This window comes from Chelon labrosus (assembly GCF_963514085.1).
Source record: "Chelon labrosus genome assembly, chromosome: 23".
NCBI lineage: Eukaryota > Metazoa > Chordata > Actinopteri > Mugiliformes > Mugilidae > Chelon > Chelon labrosus.
This window is the reverse complement of record NC_140356.1, coordinates 20,864,355-20,882,668: the sequence shown is the minus strand read 5'-3', so window position 1 is coordinate 20,882,668 and position 18,314 is coordinate 20,864,355. Positions and strand designations below refer to the sequence as shown.

The window sequence follows — 18,314 nt, the reverse complement described above, 5'->3', positions numbered from 1 at the left end:
CCTCAGATTTAATGGATCTGATTTTTATTAATAAAACCTAAAATAATCATTTAGATTTAAACATATAGTTCAAATGGTTGAATATTGAATAATTAGATTAATATTTATAAATAATGCTTTAAATATTATATCTGTATGTTTCTATTCTCTAGAACTTTAACTTGGTTTCTGTTTTGATATAAATATAATATTAATGTATAATATAAAGGACAGGACTCAGGACAGGAGCTCTCGCTCTCCTTGTTACCATAGCAACACGAGGAGGGGGGCGGAGGGGAGGGTGGGTATTTACACCAACACGCAGGCCTGACTGTCGCAAAGTGCTCAGCGGCCAATTACAGGGACACTCTGATCCTGCTCCGGATCCACCGCGACACCTGCAGCGGGAACATGGAGCTCGGATCCCGGCTCCTCCTCGTCCTCCTCCTCCTCCTCCTCCGGGCCCGGGCTCGTGTCCTCGGAGCTCCTCCGTGTCTCCGCTGAGCCTCCTCTGGTCCTCTGCTCCTCTGCGGAGACATTCTCTCCGTTGTACAGTCTGCCTGCATTGCGTCGAAACCCCCTCCTCTCTCTCTCTCTCTCTCTCTCTCTCTCTCTCTCTCTCCCTCTCTCTCTACCCTCCCTCCCTCCTCCTCTCCCTCCTCCTCCTCCTCCTTCTCTTTCTCCTCATGTAAATCCTGCTCCATGCCTCCAGATGAGCCTCCTCTCCTCCAGAGCCTCTGCGCTTCTTCTTTGGATGTTTTTTTTTAAAGGACTGAGGAGTTGATGGTGCAGGGTCCAGACCTCCACACCGGGACCTCCATCCTCCCTCTCCGTCCTCCTCCTCCTCCTCCTCCTCTTCCTCCTCCTTCTTCTTCTCCAACATGATTTTAATAAATTGTCAGTCAGGATTTCTGCCGCGGAGCCGCCGTCCAGAGCCGCATGAAGCCGCTGCCTCCTCCTCCTCCTCCTCCTCTTCCTCCACCTCCTCCTCCTCCTCCTCGACGCTGAAAGCCTACACCAAGAGGATACGGATGTTGACCAAGACAACATAGTCTATTAATATTTCAGACCTGCTGTAAAGCGAGCTCAGTGTTAAACTTGCTGCTGCTGCTGCTGCGGGTGGAGGAGGTGGTGGAGGTGGGTGGCCGGGGAGAGGTGCGCGCATTGAGGCTCTCCATCTGCTGCACCTCCCGCTCAGCTCAGGTAAACATTCATGCGTTCATCCGTTGGTTTAGAGCTACAGTTTATTTGTTGGTGCATGTGTTAAAGCTGGACTCTGATGTGCGCAGAAGAAGCAGCGCAGCCGCAAACTTGATGTATGCGGTAAAAAAAAAAAAAAAAAAAAAAAAGGAAAGAGCAGCGGATGCAGCAGGATCCTGGAGCTGCTGCTGCTGCTGCTGCTGCTGCTGCATGATTTCATTTATTTATTATTTATTTCTGCTGCTGTGTCCTCTAAGGAAAATAAAATGTCTTCCATGTGAGACCAGCTCCTCATGTTTGTGTCCTGCTCCTCCAGGAGAACAGAGGAACGAGATGTCCAGCTCTGGGATGATGATGATGATGATGATGATGATGATGATGGAGAGCTGCTGGCCTCAGTAGGACCGTCTCCACTTCAACTCCCCCCGTCCCCGTTTCCTCTTCCACCTCAGCTTCCTGCTTCCCGTCCTCCACCCTCCAGGAAGGATGACGGTGGTGTCCACGGAGAACATGGACGAGACCTCCACCCTGCCGGGCCACCCGCAGGACCCCTACCTGCCCGACGACCACGACGACGACCACGACTGCTGCGAGCGCGTCGTCATCAACATCTCGGGGCTGCGCTTCGAGACCCAGCTCAAGACCCTGGCCCAGTTCCCGGAGACGCTGCTCGGGAACCCCAAGAAGAGGATGCGCTACTTCGACCCGCTCAGGAACGAGTACTTCTTCGACCGGAACCGGCCCAGCTTCGACGCCATCCTGTACTACTACCAGTCGGGCGGGCGGCTGAGGAGGCCGGTCAACGTGCCGCTGGACATGTTCTCAGAGGAGATAAAGTTTTACGAGCTGGGCGCCGAGGCGATGGAGAAGTTTCGGGAAGACGAGGGGTTCATTCGGGAGGAGGAGCGACCTCTCCCGGAGAAGGAGTTCCAGCGGCAGATCTGGCTCCTCTTCGAGCACCCGGAGAGCTCGGGGCCCGCCCGGGGCATCGCCATCGTCTCCGTCATGGTCATCCTCATCTCCATCGTCATCTTTTGTTTGGAAACGTTACCGGAGCTGAAGGAGGATCCCAACTACCGAGTCCAGATCATCGGTAACACCACCACCTACTACAAACCCAACGTCCTCACTGACCCCTTCTTTGTGGTGGAGACGCTCTGCATCATCTGGTTCTCCTTCGAGCTGATCGTTCGTTTCTTCGCCTGCCCCAGCAAGGCAGCGTTCTTCAAGAACATGATGAACTCCATCGACATCGTGGCCATCATCCCGTACTTCATCACTCTGGGCACGGAGCTGGCCGACGACCCGGACAGCAAGGAGGGGAAGGGCGGCGGGGAGCAGGCCACCTCTCTGGCCATTCTCAGGGTAATCCGTCTGGTGAGGGTGTTCAGGATCTTTAAACTGTCCCGTCACTCCAAGGGGCTCCAGATTCTGGGGCAGACTCTGAAGGCGAGCATGCGCGAGCTGGGCTTGCTCATCTTCTTCCTCTTCATCGGCGTGATTTTGTTCTCCAGTGCCGTCTACTTTGCCGAGGCCGAGGAGAAGGAGTCGTTCTTCACCAGCATCCCCGACGCCTTCTGGTGGGCCGTGGTGTCCATGACGACCGTGGGCTACGGGGACATGTACCCCGTGACCATCGGCGGGAAGATTGTGGGCTCGCTCTGCGCCATCGCCGGCGTGCTGACCATCGCGCTGCCGGTGCCGGTCATCGTCTCCAACTTCAACTACTTCTACCACCGGGAGACGGAGGGCGAGGAGCAGGCCCAGCTGCTCAACGTCAGCAACCAGAACCTGGCGTCGGACACCAACTCCAGCCGGCGCAGCTCCTCGGTGGTCAGCAAGTCGGAGTACATGGAGATAGACGAGGACATGAACAACAGCATCGACAACTTCCGGGAGGCGAACCTTAGGACTGCCAACTGCACGGCGCCGAGCCAGAACTGTGTGATCAAGGCCAAGCTGCTCACCGACGTGTGAGGCGGCGGCGGCGGCGGCGGCGGCGGCGATGCACCGCTGTAAATATTGTAGAAACGTCTGGATGCTTTATCTCCATTGGTGCATTTTAATCTCTTCTTCTTCTCTTCATTCAAAGACTTTAACGCACACACACTCAAATCATTATATATTTAAAATTAAAAAAATAAAAACAGATTTTTTGGCAATAGTAAAAAGAGCAGCTGTTGGAGAAACATTGTTTTTTGATAAATTATTCTTTACATTTAAGCAACTCGTACCTTTTAAAGAGGAACTCTTTAAGTTTTAAAGATATGGGGAAAGCAGGAGAGGCAATCAAGGGAACTCTGGGAAATGTAGTCTTTTAGATTTGCCTCAAAGTGGAGATTTAAAAAAAAAAAAGAGGATTTTTAGTTTGTGCTGCATCGATTTTTAACCCCCCCTCCCCCACCCAACCTTTAGGAAGTAAACTATAGACGGAGTGTCCCTTTAAGAGCGTCCCACGGCCTTCAGGTTTAGTTAACTTTGACATCTGAGAATTATTTTATGGCACTTTAATTTAGACTATTTTAAGATGAGGTTTATTTGTGCAGCACTTTTCAACGAGGAGACGATTCGCAGCACTTTACATCAAACATCAAAACACATTCAAACCAGATTTAGAAAAAAATAATAAAAAACAGAGACAGAATCAGAACAGACGTTTTGAATCTTAAGGCCCGGTTGGTTTAAGTGGAGCTGACACCTGCCAGGCTTTGTGCAATAGACTCAACTTTGAGGATAAAACAAAAAAAATAAAGAAATAAAAGATAAAACAACAAAGCCCAACTGAGATTGGAAGGATCCGAGGACGACTTTCTACCCGGAGCAACACATTTCTGAGTGGATTACAGTTTTCTTTTTTCCGCGGCACATCCAACGAAAGTTTGGGAAAAAAATAAAATAAATTGCCAGATGAAGTTTTTTTTTTTTTTCCAGGAATCAGAAACAGGAAGTGAAGCCGAGCCTCGTGGAGGATTATCTGCTGCTGCTAGCGGTCGGCCGGAGGTTCCCTGTACGACGCCACGCAACACTCCTTTATATAAAAGCATGTGGAGACTCTCTTCTCTCTTATATCGGCATGCACAAGACGTTACCTCATTTTATTTATTCTTTCTTCTTCTTCTTCTTCTTTGACTCTCATCTTTCTCCTCCTGGGATTTTTTCTCTCATTTGTTTTTCACCAAAAGTGCACTGGCTGTTTCTTATGGTTTCAGTTGTTTTTCGGAGCATTTACGTGTTGAATGTTTAAGGGAACAGGAACACTTCTTTTACGAAGATCACGGCATGTCAAAAAAAAAAAAACACTAAAGCATTATGGCCTAATTAGCTACGGTATAGCTACGTATACTCAATGCATGACGTCAGTATTAAATTTGCTTGCAGTTGTGGCGGGACCTCGGGAGCTGGAGGAGGATGATGATTATGATGATGATGATGATGATGATTCTCCTCATTGCTTTCAAGCTAACAACAGGATAACGGTGCATGACGGAGCAAACTGCCAGAGGGGACAAATCTGCTAGAAACAAACAAACAAAAAAAAAAGAACTAACTGAGAAAAAGTCCAAAGAGAAATTCTCTTTAAAAAAAAAAAAAAGAAGAATCTAAAACGACATCGTCCTTTTTCATTTGTTGAAGCTCTGATCTTTGACGATGGAAGTGCATGGGATCATTTTATGTGATTTGTGACCCCATTTTATTTTTTCTGCATTTGTCTTTCAAACCAGAAGGAAAGCAGTAATATTTAACAAATTTTAGAGATATCTACAATTAGTTTCTAGTGCCTTGAACCCCGTCTCGTTCTAGATTTGACTGAAGTGCCTCCCCCTTTACAACAGATGCTACAAAGAGCTCATTGTTACTACGTGCAGCTTAACTTCCTGCCACGAGGCTGATAGATGAATACCTTCAGACGGAGACACCAGTTTATTCCTCTGGGCCTTTTAATAAAACAACCTCACGTCTGTTCGGGACGATGACACACGGCTGTAGAACACAACTAGAAGAAAACGATACGGATTCTTTGCATCGAGCCAAAAAACTGCCAACGATTGTTTCGTGCTAGCTCAGATGTTCGGAAGCTGTGTGAGGCTTTCTGAAGTTTACCACAGAAGTTAAACATTAGTTTTGATATTTTCAGAGTCCAGATGAAAGAAAAAGCTGCTCCATCAATCAGCTGACAGACAAACAAAATGTTAGCGGTTTGATTAGCTAGCTAACTGTTCAAACAAGATTCTCAGTTATTTAAACAGCTATCAGCGTAGAAATGTACTTACTAGGCTACTTGCTAGCTAACCAAGCTAATGCAGCATAGAGACTACCTTATTGTATTAGCTATTGGAGCTAGTTGTGACACCGAACAGTAAGCTGTTCAATCTCTTGGACTAGCTAGATTCTAGAATAACTTCCCTCTGCAAAAAATTAGCATCGGTCTAGCTTCCATGCTAAGGTTTTCTAGCTAAGTGAGTTGGCTAAGGTTTAGCACACTTAGCTGTCTAATCACTTTGTGGTTTCATGAGAATTGTGGAAGAACATGTGGAGCTGTTGGTTAAAGCATGACTGAGTTCACGAGGCTGCTATCGCTAACAGAAGCTAAAGGTTAGCTGTAAAACACCTCTGATTGGTTCAGATCATTTTACATTTGTTTTAATGGCATGAAAATAATAATACATGTAGACGCCAGAACGATCTGATTGGCCCGGCAGATTGAAGAGACTCCAGATAAACTTTCTGCTACAAGATTAGTGTTGTTCTGACTTCCAGGCTAACTGTAGCTAGCTACACTGATTTGTTGGTTAACAGAGAGGGCTACTGTACAAATGCATACTTAAAAGCAAGTGAGACATTTTCAGATAACCACATGGAAACCAATAAGGACTCAGAAATGATCATTTCCACTGTTTGTAGCAGAAATATTTAGTTTGCAAGCGCTGCATTCAGTTTTAAGTTTAAAATATATGACCCTGTTCATTACGAGGACCTCGGTGTCCTCAGTAGAAGTCTGGTTTTCCACTGCAGCACAAAATCTCAAAGTGTGTGACTGGAGCGTAACAGCAAAATCACTGCCGACGTTTTTATATCAAGGACCAAAAAACCTTCTGCTGGATACGACGGCAGCTTCTTTTAAACCTGAGAAACGCTGCAGTCTCCAACCATTCCTACAAGCTGCTCTACCTTCGCTCACTGAGGCTTGAGAACACGAAGCTGCCGCCGCCAGCGAGCGCTCCGTCGTGGCCGTTTGTGGCGAGAGGCTGTGATGGATTTGACCTCAGCGGAGGCACTCAGTGTTTCCACTGCAGAGCTGCCTCCGTCTGAACATTACCACAGGCATTAGTCACTCTGCATGCCAGCAAAATGGCGCTACTGCTACCGCTGCTACTGCTGCTGTTTTGTTTTGAGGAGGGAGCACATGGCCGTGTGAGGGAGGTGTTTTTCTGCATGATGACTCAGATTGGAGATTTCTTTATTAAATTATTGGCTGAAACGACGGCGCTCAAACATCTAGTGATACTACACTCACAACAACAACGACAGCTGCAGGTAGCTCATCATCCTACGTGTTGATGAGGAGATTTTACTGCTCACACTTTGACACTTTAAGGAATAAGATCAGAGAGTTGATTTTTACCCCCCTCTCTCTGCAGCGCCCCCTGCAGAGCAGACGCCAGCATCTACCCAAACAAATGCAGCTCTCAGAATAAATAGCTACGGTTTGATTGCAACCAAGTGGAAAAGCATTTATCACAGATATATGTTCATCCAGTCAGTACAAGCTGCAGCAGAAAGATTGAAAACAAACCAATCTAAATCTGTTTCTGTTTCTTCCGTTAAGACTCATTTAAGGTGCTGCAGGACGTAGACGCCGTAACCGACGTACGTAGCCTACACTGATGCGAGACATTTCTACTTCAGTCTGGCTCGCTCCGTAACAACTCCACCCAAACACTAGTGGACGCTGTGTCGGGTAAATTTTTGTTTCTACTTCCTGCTTCACTTTCAACAATGGCAAGTGAAGACGAGTCGTACAAGTGTTCGTATCTCTGAACCTCCTCAGTTAACCTTTCCTAGATGTGTTCCATCTTTACTGATCCAAGAGGATTGACTCGAAAATTATGGAGATGGAGAATCAGATGGAAATACTAAAGAGGAAACAGTACTACCAAGTGGACCAATCACAGCTCTTGTGGTTTGCGTTGCCGCGTCGTTACATTTCTGGGGAGGTGAACGTCAGGCTACGACGCTAGGGTCATAGCTATGCAGAAATATAAAACTTTTTTATAAAACTTTTACTCTTCCCTCCATCACGACATTAAGCCCCGCCCCAAACGGTCTGATTGGTTCAGCAGATCTTTGCCGGAGCAGAATCAGTTCTCAACAGAGAGACTGTGGACAAAACCAGAAGCTCCCTGACAGCAGTTCTGTAGCAGCCATGTGACGTTTTTATTCTCACAGTGAAGAAGGTCAAAGTGTTTGAGCAGCGTCTGTTAAGTGAAACATAAACGAACCTTTTATCGTTTGGAACAAAGAAAACTATTTTTATTGTTGGTTCAAAAACCAACAACAGCAGAAATGTGACGTTTGCAGCTCCACGAACATCTGAAGGTTTAACAGAGGACGTTAATCATGATCCAGCGGCTCCTTCTTCAAATACAGAGAGCTGAGCTTTAAATTTAGATTACGCTCCAGTATTACTGCAGTATTCTCGTCTTCTCTGCACATGGTGGTAAAATAAATCAACAGTATTTACATTTAGTGTCAAAAAACATAGATGTCTATCTCTATAGATGCACAAACGGTCTAAACCTGAATGATTGTCCTGTTCATGTCTGGTGGAGATAAGTTAATAATCAGTCTATATTCTGCATTTGAACTAATTTATGTTCACACAATAAATCTTCTAATCTTGATTTGCACAAGAATTATGCAGAAGATTTTAGTCTGAAAGATCAAAATGTGCTAAAAATAATTAGACGAGAATAATAAGTAGAGTTTAGACACGAAGATAATAACATCTACATGTCTCATATGTAAATGATGTGTTACTGACTGAGATAGAAGACGATCCTTATTAAACAAAGACTGTTAGGACAAAGCTGCAGATAAAAGAGACTTGTCTGGAGTCAAAGTTAAAACTTGGCTGAAAGTTTTAAGCTCCAATTTTTTATACAAAGTTCTGTGCAAAACAAACTGAATAAACCTTTGTTATCTCACGTACAAGGTGCTGATAAAAGATTCTCTTCTGGAGCAAAGCAGCTGTTTTTATGGGTGCAGGACGACAAACATCCTGGACTCTAACAGTGTTTAAATCACTGCCGTCCGTCTCAGATAAATGATGATTTCTGTGCAGGTGTGTTCCAGCTGTGTGTCACCGACCCGTTGGTTTAAGGCCCAGTTCACAAAGTAAAAAGAATCCCTTTAACTCAACGTTTCAGTCTGACGGATTAATTAATAAACGCTACGAAGGTGCTACGTGTCAAACATGCAGTAGGTCTTAGGGAGCAAAAATTACAAATTCTACTTTTTTTCTTTTTAAAGTTTAAATCACATTAAATCACAAAGAGCGTCTATATTTTCTTGAGAGCAGTTTAAGATGAGTGAAATCAGACATCAGGGTCGTCGGTCGTCTTCTCGTGGTTTATTCTGTCGTTCATATTCGTGGTGTTTGCCAAAGTTTGAGACATATCTGCACCAGACGCCACCCAAGGGACCAAATGAAGTTTTATATCATCAGAGCAGCTCAATGTCGGACGAGAGGTTTTCTAGACCGAGGATCGATGTGTGTGGGAAGATTTTACAGAACGTTGTTATTTAAAAAAAAAAAAAAGAAAAAAGAACCCTCTCGTGTTTCCTTTCAAACTAAAGTCCAGTTATTAGAACCGCAGTAAATATGATTTAGTTTACAAGCTTCCAACTGCCAAGACTGATCCATGGGTTAATCTGCAGAGGACCACAGGACTGAGCTTTCAACGCTTTCTGTTAAATCTGTATTTTCATCCGTTTTAAAATTTATTAATTTATCACTCATCAACTCAAACCATCGACGCAGAGTTTCTCAACCTTGAGGAGAATTTTAAAAATTAAAATATATCAACGTTTGTTAAACCCTGCGAAGCGTGACGTATGAAATGATAATCAGAAGAATCTATTTTTTTTTTTAAAATATACTGTACGTGTTTCTATTAGCTTTAGACAAAAATAATTAGAGCCATGTCCACATGTTATTTTATATCCCCTAATATGGAATAAATTATTGCATGAAGTTCATGAAGGAGGCCATTTTGGAAATGGCTGCCAAAAGCTTGTGACTGCAGAGCCTGGGTAACTCCACCAGGGGGCAGAAGACAAGGATCAGATTGTTTACAACTGGTTTTATTGATATATTGATGTTGTGTGTGGAGCAAACACTTAAATTTAAAAAAATGAAACAGTAAAAAAACAAACTGGGTGCAGACAAACTCAAATTTTGTGACATAAAAATAAAATCAGAACTTAAAACTTGGACCATGTTTAACTTGGAATTTGTAGATGAAGGAGATTTGAGGTTCATAAGCTTCTCAATCATTCTCAATAATAAAACTTTTGTTATAGAAAATGTGATTATTACTTTTGTTAGAATCTGGTTAGACTCTAAATTAGGTTTTACATAACTGATCAGTTAAGTTTCTGAACACGGCTAAATAATGAAAACCAAATGTCACAGCTTCCACGGCTCACATGAAGTTCTAATAAAATCAAAGTATAAAGGTTGAGAAACTCTGCTTTAGTGTTTCATGAGCATCTGTACTTGATGATGATGATGATGATGATGATGATGATGATGATGGTGGTGATGATGATGCATTGAAGAGTTTGAAGCATGCCAATCTGTTAAATGATTTCTGGAGCAGTGTCACCGTGTGGCGCTGCAGGGCGACCAGAGGGTTCATGAACATCAAACCAAACCGATGCTGAGAATAATAACAATGTTTTTCTTTCAGGACGTCACTAGAAAACGTTTCCAGCTGGTTATTTTGGGACGAATTAGGTTCAGTTTGCCGTTTAGCTTTAGTACGTCTGTTCCCTTTCAGTCAGAAGCCAAAGTCTGGTCCCGACAGGACTCATAATTAAAATAAATAAGACGATATAAATGTGCTTGTTTCCCGTCCACGGGGCTGTTGAGCTCCTCCCTGAACCCCGGCGTCATTAGCGTTGCAGTCTGTCAGGTTTTATTTTATGGTTTGTTTTTTTATGGTTTCTCTTGCTGCAGTAGCAGTGTTTGTCATTTAGTTGGTGAGGCATAGTCTGTAACCTATGCAAGGTTAGTCAGCGGTTTATGTCCATTCTGATTTCATCATATTACAACAGTTTCAATAAATTTTGAAAGATGACAGACGGCTCTTTTGTTCATTGTTGCTGCTGAAAATTAACTTTTAGTTTTATTGTCATTCAGTAAATCATGTTTATGGTACTGGACCTTAATGGTACTTGTAGTTTACTTTAGTATTTCCATCTTTATATTTGTACTTTACAGTTCTGATGTAAAAACTGCTCTTTTTATCCCACAGAATTCATTTAACAGCTTTAGTTATTATTTTCTTTGCATACGATTCACCGCTCTATGTCTCACTCCTAATTCATGCTTAAACACTTCTCATGTAAACATCACAGAGTCATTGTTGATGACCTTTTTAAGAGGACATCGATTAGAGTTATATTAATCCATAGAAAAAATTAAAAGGATATTTGATAACATGGTTTTAATGAATTACAAACAATTAGCCTCCCTTAATTTAACCTTTTTATTTTATTCATACTTCAGTAAACGAAGGCCAACGTCCATCATTATATAACTTTTTTCTCAAACACAACAATAATTAAAAGTCTATAGCCATGATCTTTATATTAAAAACATAAAGAATTTGTTCCAGCAGGTTATTAGAGTCCATGTTACAGGAGGAGGTCTGGGTTGATGGATGGGCTGACAGGGCGTTGGACGCTTGCTGTCTTTGAACCATGACCGTTCCATAACCTTTAACAGTTTATTATTGTATTGTTCTATTTTAACCCCCGGGGTAGAGACCAGTGACCTACATCGTCCTTCGGGTTGTGTTTGTTGTCTTTTAACAGTTTTCTAGTCTTTCACAAACTTTTTAAAAACATTTTTTATGCTGTAGCAGAATTAAATTTGTCACCGTATTCTTTGCTTGGAAATGATTCACCTATACAGACAATTTAAAGTTGGCAATGCTCCAGTTCCCAGGGTAAATACTACATCTAGAGTAAAGAGAGGTGTAACTCAATATCTGTTTAATGGTCGGGAGTAAATAACACTGGGGAACAGGATTAACACGAGCAAAGTCAAACTTCAGGAACAAACAAATGTTGGCGTCGAGCAGCAGCAGCAGCAGCAGCAGCAGCAGCACATGTAGCTGAGAGTGCTCTAAAATAGTCGGGCATGTGAAGCAGCTCAGAGTGTTGTCAGAGTCCGAACACAGTGATCCCACTGAGCAACATTAACGTACATCATGTTACATCAGACAGAAGTCAATGAAAACCAAACCAAGGTCGTCGGCCGTCGAAGGGTCACCGGCTTTCTGAGCTGTTTCTGTCGGTGTGTGAAAAAGATGTCTAACGAAAATAAGAATGATTATTTAAAACTGATTTAAACAACATGAGGTAGGAAAGTGAATAACTGTAGAGGAGAGTATGGAAGTAAATGGAAAAATGAATAAAAAGAAGAACAAGAAGGTTAAAGAAAGAAGAAAGGAAGTAAAGGTGACAAATAAAGGAAAACAGGAAGTGAAGACAAGGGAAATAAATGTGCAGGATCAGTATCTCCTCCACTTGTCTTAAATGTTCCTTCTCAGTGTTTTGACGTGTTTAATGGTTCAGTCTCAGTCTCAGTGTTTGTGTAGTAGCTCCACCACAGAGTGTTTGTGTCGTATTCTTAGCTCGGTAAGAATAGCTCCTCTGACTCAGATTGTTGGCTGCAGCCCACAGAGCAGATACTCATGAGGACACTATGGAGTCCATACTGTCCACTCTGTTGGACATGTGTGGACTTCAGCATTAAGGTCGGCTAAAGGACTCATGACTCAAACCCTGCGTCCTCAAGCCCCAATAACGTTGCCGTCCTGCCGTTGACTTCCTTGTTAGATTGCTTTTGTTTACGTTTTCCTTTCACTCCTTCTTGAGTTTTTCTTTTCCTCCACTTAATGTCTATGTTGTTCTGCCTTTCCAATCACTTTCTCTTTTTTCTTGACCTTGACTTCCATCATATTTTTCTCCTGTCCTTAACTTCCATATTTCTTTTTGTCTCCCGTTGTCTCCTTGTCTTTGTCTCTCCACTTTACTTTTGGTTGTCACTTTCCTTCTCTTTACCTTCATTCTCTTCCGCATCCTTTTCTTGCTTTTCTACTTAGTTTTTCTTTCTTTTTGTACCTTTCTCGTGTACCTTGTCCTTAACTCCCATTGTTTTTCTTTGTCCTTTGCTTGTCTTACCATGGTCTTTCTTTATTTTACTACATTTAATTTCTTCCATTTACCTCCATCTCTTTCCTGTGCTCTCTCTCTCTCTGACTGTTAATGCACCATTAATTGTCCTTTTCCATTTACTTCCTTTCTTTTTTCTTTTCTTTCCTTCTCAAATCTGTGTCGTTGTGACATCCAGGCATAGATCAAGTCATTGCCTGATCTTTCCAAAAACAACTTCTTGTGGTCTCTAGAACATATTCTGCTCTGATGGAGCTTTGCAAACAGTTTCCACTTGTTTCCAATCTTTGTGCTAAGCTATGCTAAGCTAAAAAACATCCTGACTATGTGAAGGCATGCTCAGTTACAGACACATGTCCTGTCTGCAGTGAGACAGTTGCTGCTACACGACCGTGCATTTAAATCCTGAAGATTTTCCTGACACTAATTCCTCCTCTGTTTTTATAACACACTGTTTTTTTTCCTCTTCTCTGCATGAATCATAATGAAGCTGGAGACCACTGCGGCATACAGTAAACGATAGAGAGTGTGTTGAAAACGAGGAGATGTACAGAGACGGAGAGGAAGCCTGGGGCAGAGTGCATGTTAGGTTAGTGTGGGTGGATGAAGAGGGAGATCCAGAGGAGGAAAAAACACCAGAGAAACAGAAGGAAACTGAGGAGGAGGAGGAGGAAGAGGAGGAGGAGAAGTAGGAAAGGGAAGAGAAGGTAGACAACCAAACACTGAGAGGATTTCTATTTGAGGAAAGAGGAGCGATGGAGATACAGGAATCTACCAGATACTCCACCATTATAGACAGATAAGTCAGTCTCTATTGTCCACAGCTACATTCATTATTGCTGATGTTTGGCAATAAATTGCTCAGTTATTTCCCGTTTATAAAGATGGATGAACCCTCCTCCTCCATCACGGAGAGAGGTTCTGAAGCTCAGTGTGAAGTCTACGGCCGTCTCCATCTTATTCAGAAAGGGGTCAAAGAGGTGGAGCTAATGCTAAAGACGGCTAGCAACCTGTGAGGACACCCACTTGTCAGTCAAATTAGCCACGCCCCTTAATTCTGCAGAACTTTAATCCTTGATCTAATTTAAACATTCGTCATGAACAGAGAGATTAGCTCTAGAGACCAGAAGTGTTTTAGCAGCAGCGACATGGAGGTCAATGGGGACCGACTGACTTTTAGACCCCGTGTGGACGATAGAGGAACTGCACTTTCATCGAATTTTCATGGTACGTTGCCAAACTAAGATCCTGGTGAACAAGCTAAAGACAGAAGAGAAAACTATAGCATTATCTATATATGTATGTAATCTTTAACAGGATTTGTATACAGTAAGGCCTGATAGTTGTTGCTTCCCAGCGTCTCTCTGTGTGTCTCTCTGTGTGTCTCTGTACTTGTGTTTGTTGGATTGGTTTTCCTGTTTGTTTTTTTAAGTGCACTCAAACACACTCACAGTCTCAGGTGACTGAGTCAGCTGTCGGCTTTAGCACTTTGCACCTTGTAACTGAAGAGTTTGAACGGCTGCTGCTCTCTGTGTGTCGACTGCAGCTCTGTATCATCCATCATTTAGAGGGCTGCTTTACAGAGCTTTGTTTGGTATCAATCATTTAGTCCTGTTGTCCTAATGCCAGAGGACGGAGGACGGCTGACAGAGGAAATCCCTGCCGGACTGAAACCACGACCTACGTTCAACAAGAACAACACGTTTATCAGTTTCTGTGCTAAAAAGAACAACTACTCAAATAGATGTAGGAACATCTGCTGAGGAACGTGAAGACAAAGATGACATAGAACGAAGAACGACTAGAAAACGAAGGACAGTTGAGACGTCTCCTGTGTCTGGACCAAAGAGTTGCACTTGAACGCACCACAAAGACTACAGCCAACGACCAGCAGGTGGTGGTGGTCTAGATTATCATTTAAAAGGAGAAACGGGAAGAGATGCTATTAGCTGAGATGCTAGGAAGTTAGGAAAGAGCTATTACCTGGGAGGCTAGGAGGAGCTACTCTTAGCTGGGAGGCTAGGAAGTGCTACTATTAGCCGGGAAGCTAGGAAGCTAGGCAAAGCTACTATTAGCGGATAAGCTGGGAAGCTAACAAGAGTGACTATTAACTAGGAAGTCAGGAGGAGCTACTATCAGCTGGGAGGCTAGGAAGCTAGGAAATGCTACTATGAGCTGAAAAGCTGGGAAGCTAAGAGGAGCAACTATTAGCTGGGACGCTAGGAAGTGCTACCATTAGCTGGGAGGCTAGGAAGAGCGTCGTACAGAGCTGGTCTCTCCTGAATCATCTCATTCCACTTTATTTATTCTAGATCGTCTTGTTGTTGAGGAAATATTTGAAGCTTTGATATTTTAAATGCTAAATCCTGGTGAACACTGGAGATGTCAGTGACGTTGTCGTGGTGGTTTTATCTTTAAATAGATGGTTTTCTGTCTCTTCCATTAACTCATTATTTCTTCCTGTCCGCTCAGACCGTGACGTCTCTCTCTGACTTTTATCTCCTCCTCTCATCAGATTTGTCGCTGCCTTTTTAAAAATGCTCCAATTTCATGCTCGGCGCTTATGTTCCCCTCCTGCTTGTGGATAAATATTTGTGTGGCGTGGCCTTAAAATAGCAATGCAGATGACACGTTTTTACATTACCCCTGGTGATAAGCGCGATGTGCTGTCAATGGGTCGCCTTAACGAAGTGCAGCGTCCCAAATCCCCTCTCAGCTGCACTAATCTAATGTGAGAAGAGGGAGGGGGGAGGCTGAAAAACCCAAAGACTGACCGCTGAGGTGACTCTGCTCAGAGAGGACGAAACATCAGACACCAGCGACGAGGACGGACGGAAGGAAACTCAAAGGCTTTTATTCACTTCACATGTTTAACAAGTTTCCCACCAGCTAACGTCCAAAGATGGATGAACCCTCCACATTCCTGAAGGTTTTGAAGCTCAGTGCGGCGTCTCCGGCCGTCGCCATCTTGACCTGACTCCACCTACCTCTGAGATAATTCAAAAGTTGTAGCAGCTACGCCTCTTGATTCTACAGAGCTTTAAGTCTTGATAAAATTTAAGAAGGTGAAAAAATTATCTCCAGAGACCAGAACTGGTTTAGTAGCAGGGTGTAAACATGTTGGTTTAACATGGAGGTCTATGGAGGTGGAGCCTCTAGTGGACGATGGAGGAACTACAGATCTAGAAGTTAAATCTAGTTCTCAAAATACATGTCATATGGGGGAGAAAATTATTTCATGGTATTAATTTCCACTTAAATATTTTTAAGTTTTTTCACATTTAAGTAATAATTCAAGAACTATAGGGTTAAGATAAATGATGTTTGAGATGATTAAAAACTCTGAATGAAACTCTGACTGCAGTTTGTGGGACTATTTCTTCTGGTGGATGAATCCACTACATGCATCTTATAAATGAGGCCTCATCTGATTCCTTAAACAACTCATCTGTGACTTATTTAGTTTTGTTTCCCTGACTAATGAAAGTCTTCTAGCCAGATCTTTAGATGGGACGTCCTCGTCTCCTCTTACCGACCCATTGGTACAGTAGAGGCAGCTCTCTCAAGAAAGTACAGATGTGAATATTTTATAACTTCACATGATACGTGAAGGGAACCTGACACCGGACTAAGAGGAACTCCTTCCAGCATGAAGAGCAGAGGTCAACGTCTGGGAGAGTTCCCTCTCAGAGAAAGTCCAAACCGTCATTCTTTTTATTTACAGTTGAGCCGATGATTACTTCCTGTACATGATTATTAACCTGCACAGACGGCAGAAATACACCTGGTCTCTTCCTGCTGGGGCCCCATATGGACTCAGACAGGAAGAGATGAAACCCAATAACCATTTGTTCTCCGTGGTCTCGACCCGTCTGGCTTTTTGTGTTGAAGGCAGACGCTCGGCTCGGCTCGGTCTGAATACACCGACGCCGGCTCAAGTAAGCGCTGGACGGCTGCAGTGGAAAATGAAACTCGAGGAGACAGTCGAGCTATTAGGTTAGCAACGTTAGCATGTGTACATGAGACTGAATGTGGGATGTGAGGGGGCGTCTGCAGCTCGTACCGGTGGTGGAGACTTTCCAAGGTCTCAATCAGTTAACATAAAGTTATGAAGCTAATTGATTCACATAGTATGTGTACTGATGGCAATCACTCTGATTGGCTGATCAGCTCAAAGAACCAGAGCACAGAGAAGAAATACAGGAAGTGACAAAAATAAAGAAAACAAAAAAGACTCTTCATCTGAACGTTGAAATCCACAAATACGATGATCTAGACGAAAAACTATAGACCAACTGACAGCTAGCTGCTAATGCTAATGCTAGATTGGCAGGTTCTAGAAATGATAATTGGATAAACTGAAGAGTCCACATAAAGCCCTTCCTAGCTTACAGCTAATAGTAGCTCTTCCTTGCTTCCAAGCTAATAGTAGCTCCTCCTAGCCTCCAAGCTAATAGTAGATCTCCATAGCTTCTTAGCCTCTCAGCTAACAATAGCTCTTCCTAGCTCCCAAGCTAATAGTAGCTCTTCCTATCTTCCAAGCTAATAGTAGCTCCTCCTGGCCTCCAAGCTAATATTAGCTCTTCCTAACTTCCTAGCCTCCAAGCGAATAGTAGCTCTTCCTAGCTTTCTACCCTGTCAGCTAACAATAGCTCTTCCTATCTTCCAAGCTAATAGTAGATCTTCCTAGCTTCTTAACCTCCAAGCTAATAGTAGATCTTCATAGCTTCCTAGCCTCCCAGCTAACAATAGCTCTTCCTAGCTTCCAAGCTAATAGTAGCTCTTCCTAGCTATGTACCAGCTCGTCCTAGGCTGTAGTGTTTGTGGTGCATTCAAGTGCAGCTTTTTGGTCCAGACACAGGAGACGTGAGGAAACGTCACTGAATTTTACTGACAACTGAGGGAATCAACAGCTAACTTGAAATGATAATGCTAAATCTAGGTGTGCAGGTTCTAGAAATGATGATTGCATTTAGTGAGGAGCATCCACTGGTAGCCCTTCCTAGCTTCCTCCTGTAACCTGTAACCATGGAAACTGTAACACAAAGGTGTCCTAGCTGATGTCACGTCAGCCTCGTTTCAGTCGCTGAAGGTCGTCATGTTCGGTCAGAGGCGTCTTAGCGTCTTGTTTTAGCGCCGGTTCAGTTGATGACGTTTGACTACGTCACGACCACGTTAATGAATCTGTCCAAACAGGAATAGAAGGTGAAGTCACCGTGCTGCTGCTGCTGCTGCTGTTGATGCCTGGAGCTGCTGCTCTCTGGTCAGGACCACGTTGAGAAAACGTATATTTAAAATGCACCTCCTCCTCCACCTCCTCCTCGTCCTCCTCCGGCTCATTTACATAAGCCTGCCCCCCTTTATCCTTTGTCTGTGTCCACTGCCTCCGTCACATGCTGGCCGGTCGCCGGCAGCGAGGCCTTCGCCGGGACGGGACGACGTCTCTTTAATGCTCCCTGACAGCGGACACTGGCTCTCTGCTTGTGTGAGTGCACATACTGTAAGAATTCAACGACTGCCTTTTTAGGCCGGAGACAGGAATCTAAAAATAGGAGCCCAAGAAGAAGAAGAAGATGAAGATGTCACAATAAAAGTCCTCACAACTAAAGGACGGCTTGAAGACGAGGCTTCAGAGGACGCCAAGACTGGAACGGGACGGCGTTTAAATC

General features: G+C 43.6%; 1 protein-coding gene across 1 annotated transcript; it reads left to right on the top strand.

Annotated features, from left to right (window-relative positions):
* Positions 1–1,665: 1,665 nt before the first annotated feature.
* On the top strand, positions 1,666–3,156 carry kcna1b (potassium voltage-gated channel, shaker-related subfamily, member 1b; the record flags this gene model as incomplete). Its single annotated transcript, XM_084573718.1, has 1 exon — positions 1,666–3,156. One exon carries the CDS (start codon positions 1,666–1,668, stop codon positions 3,154–3,156), a length of 1,491 nt encoding a protein of 496 aa, XP_084429844.1.
* Between the last annotated feature and the right edge of the window lie 15,158 nt (positions 3,157–18,314).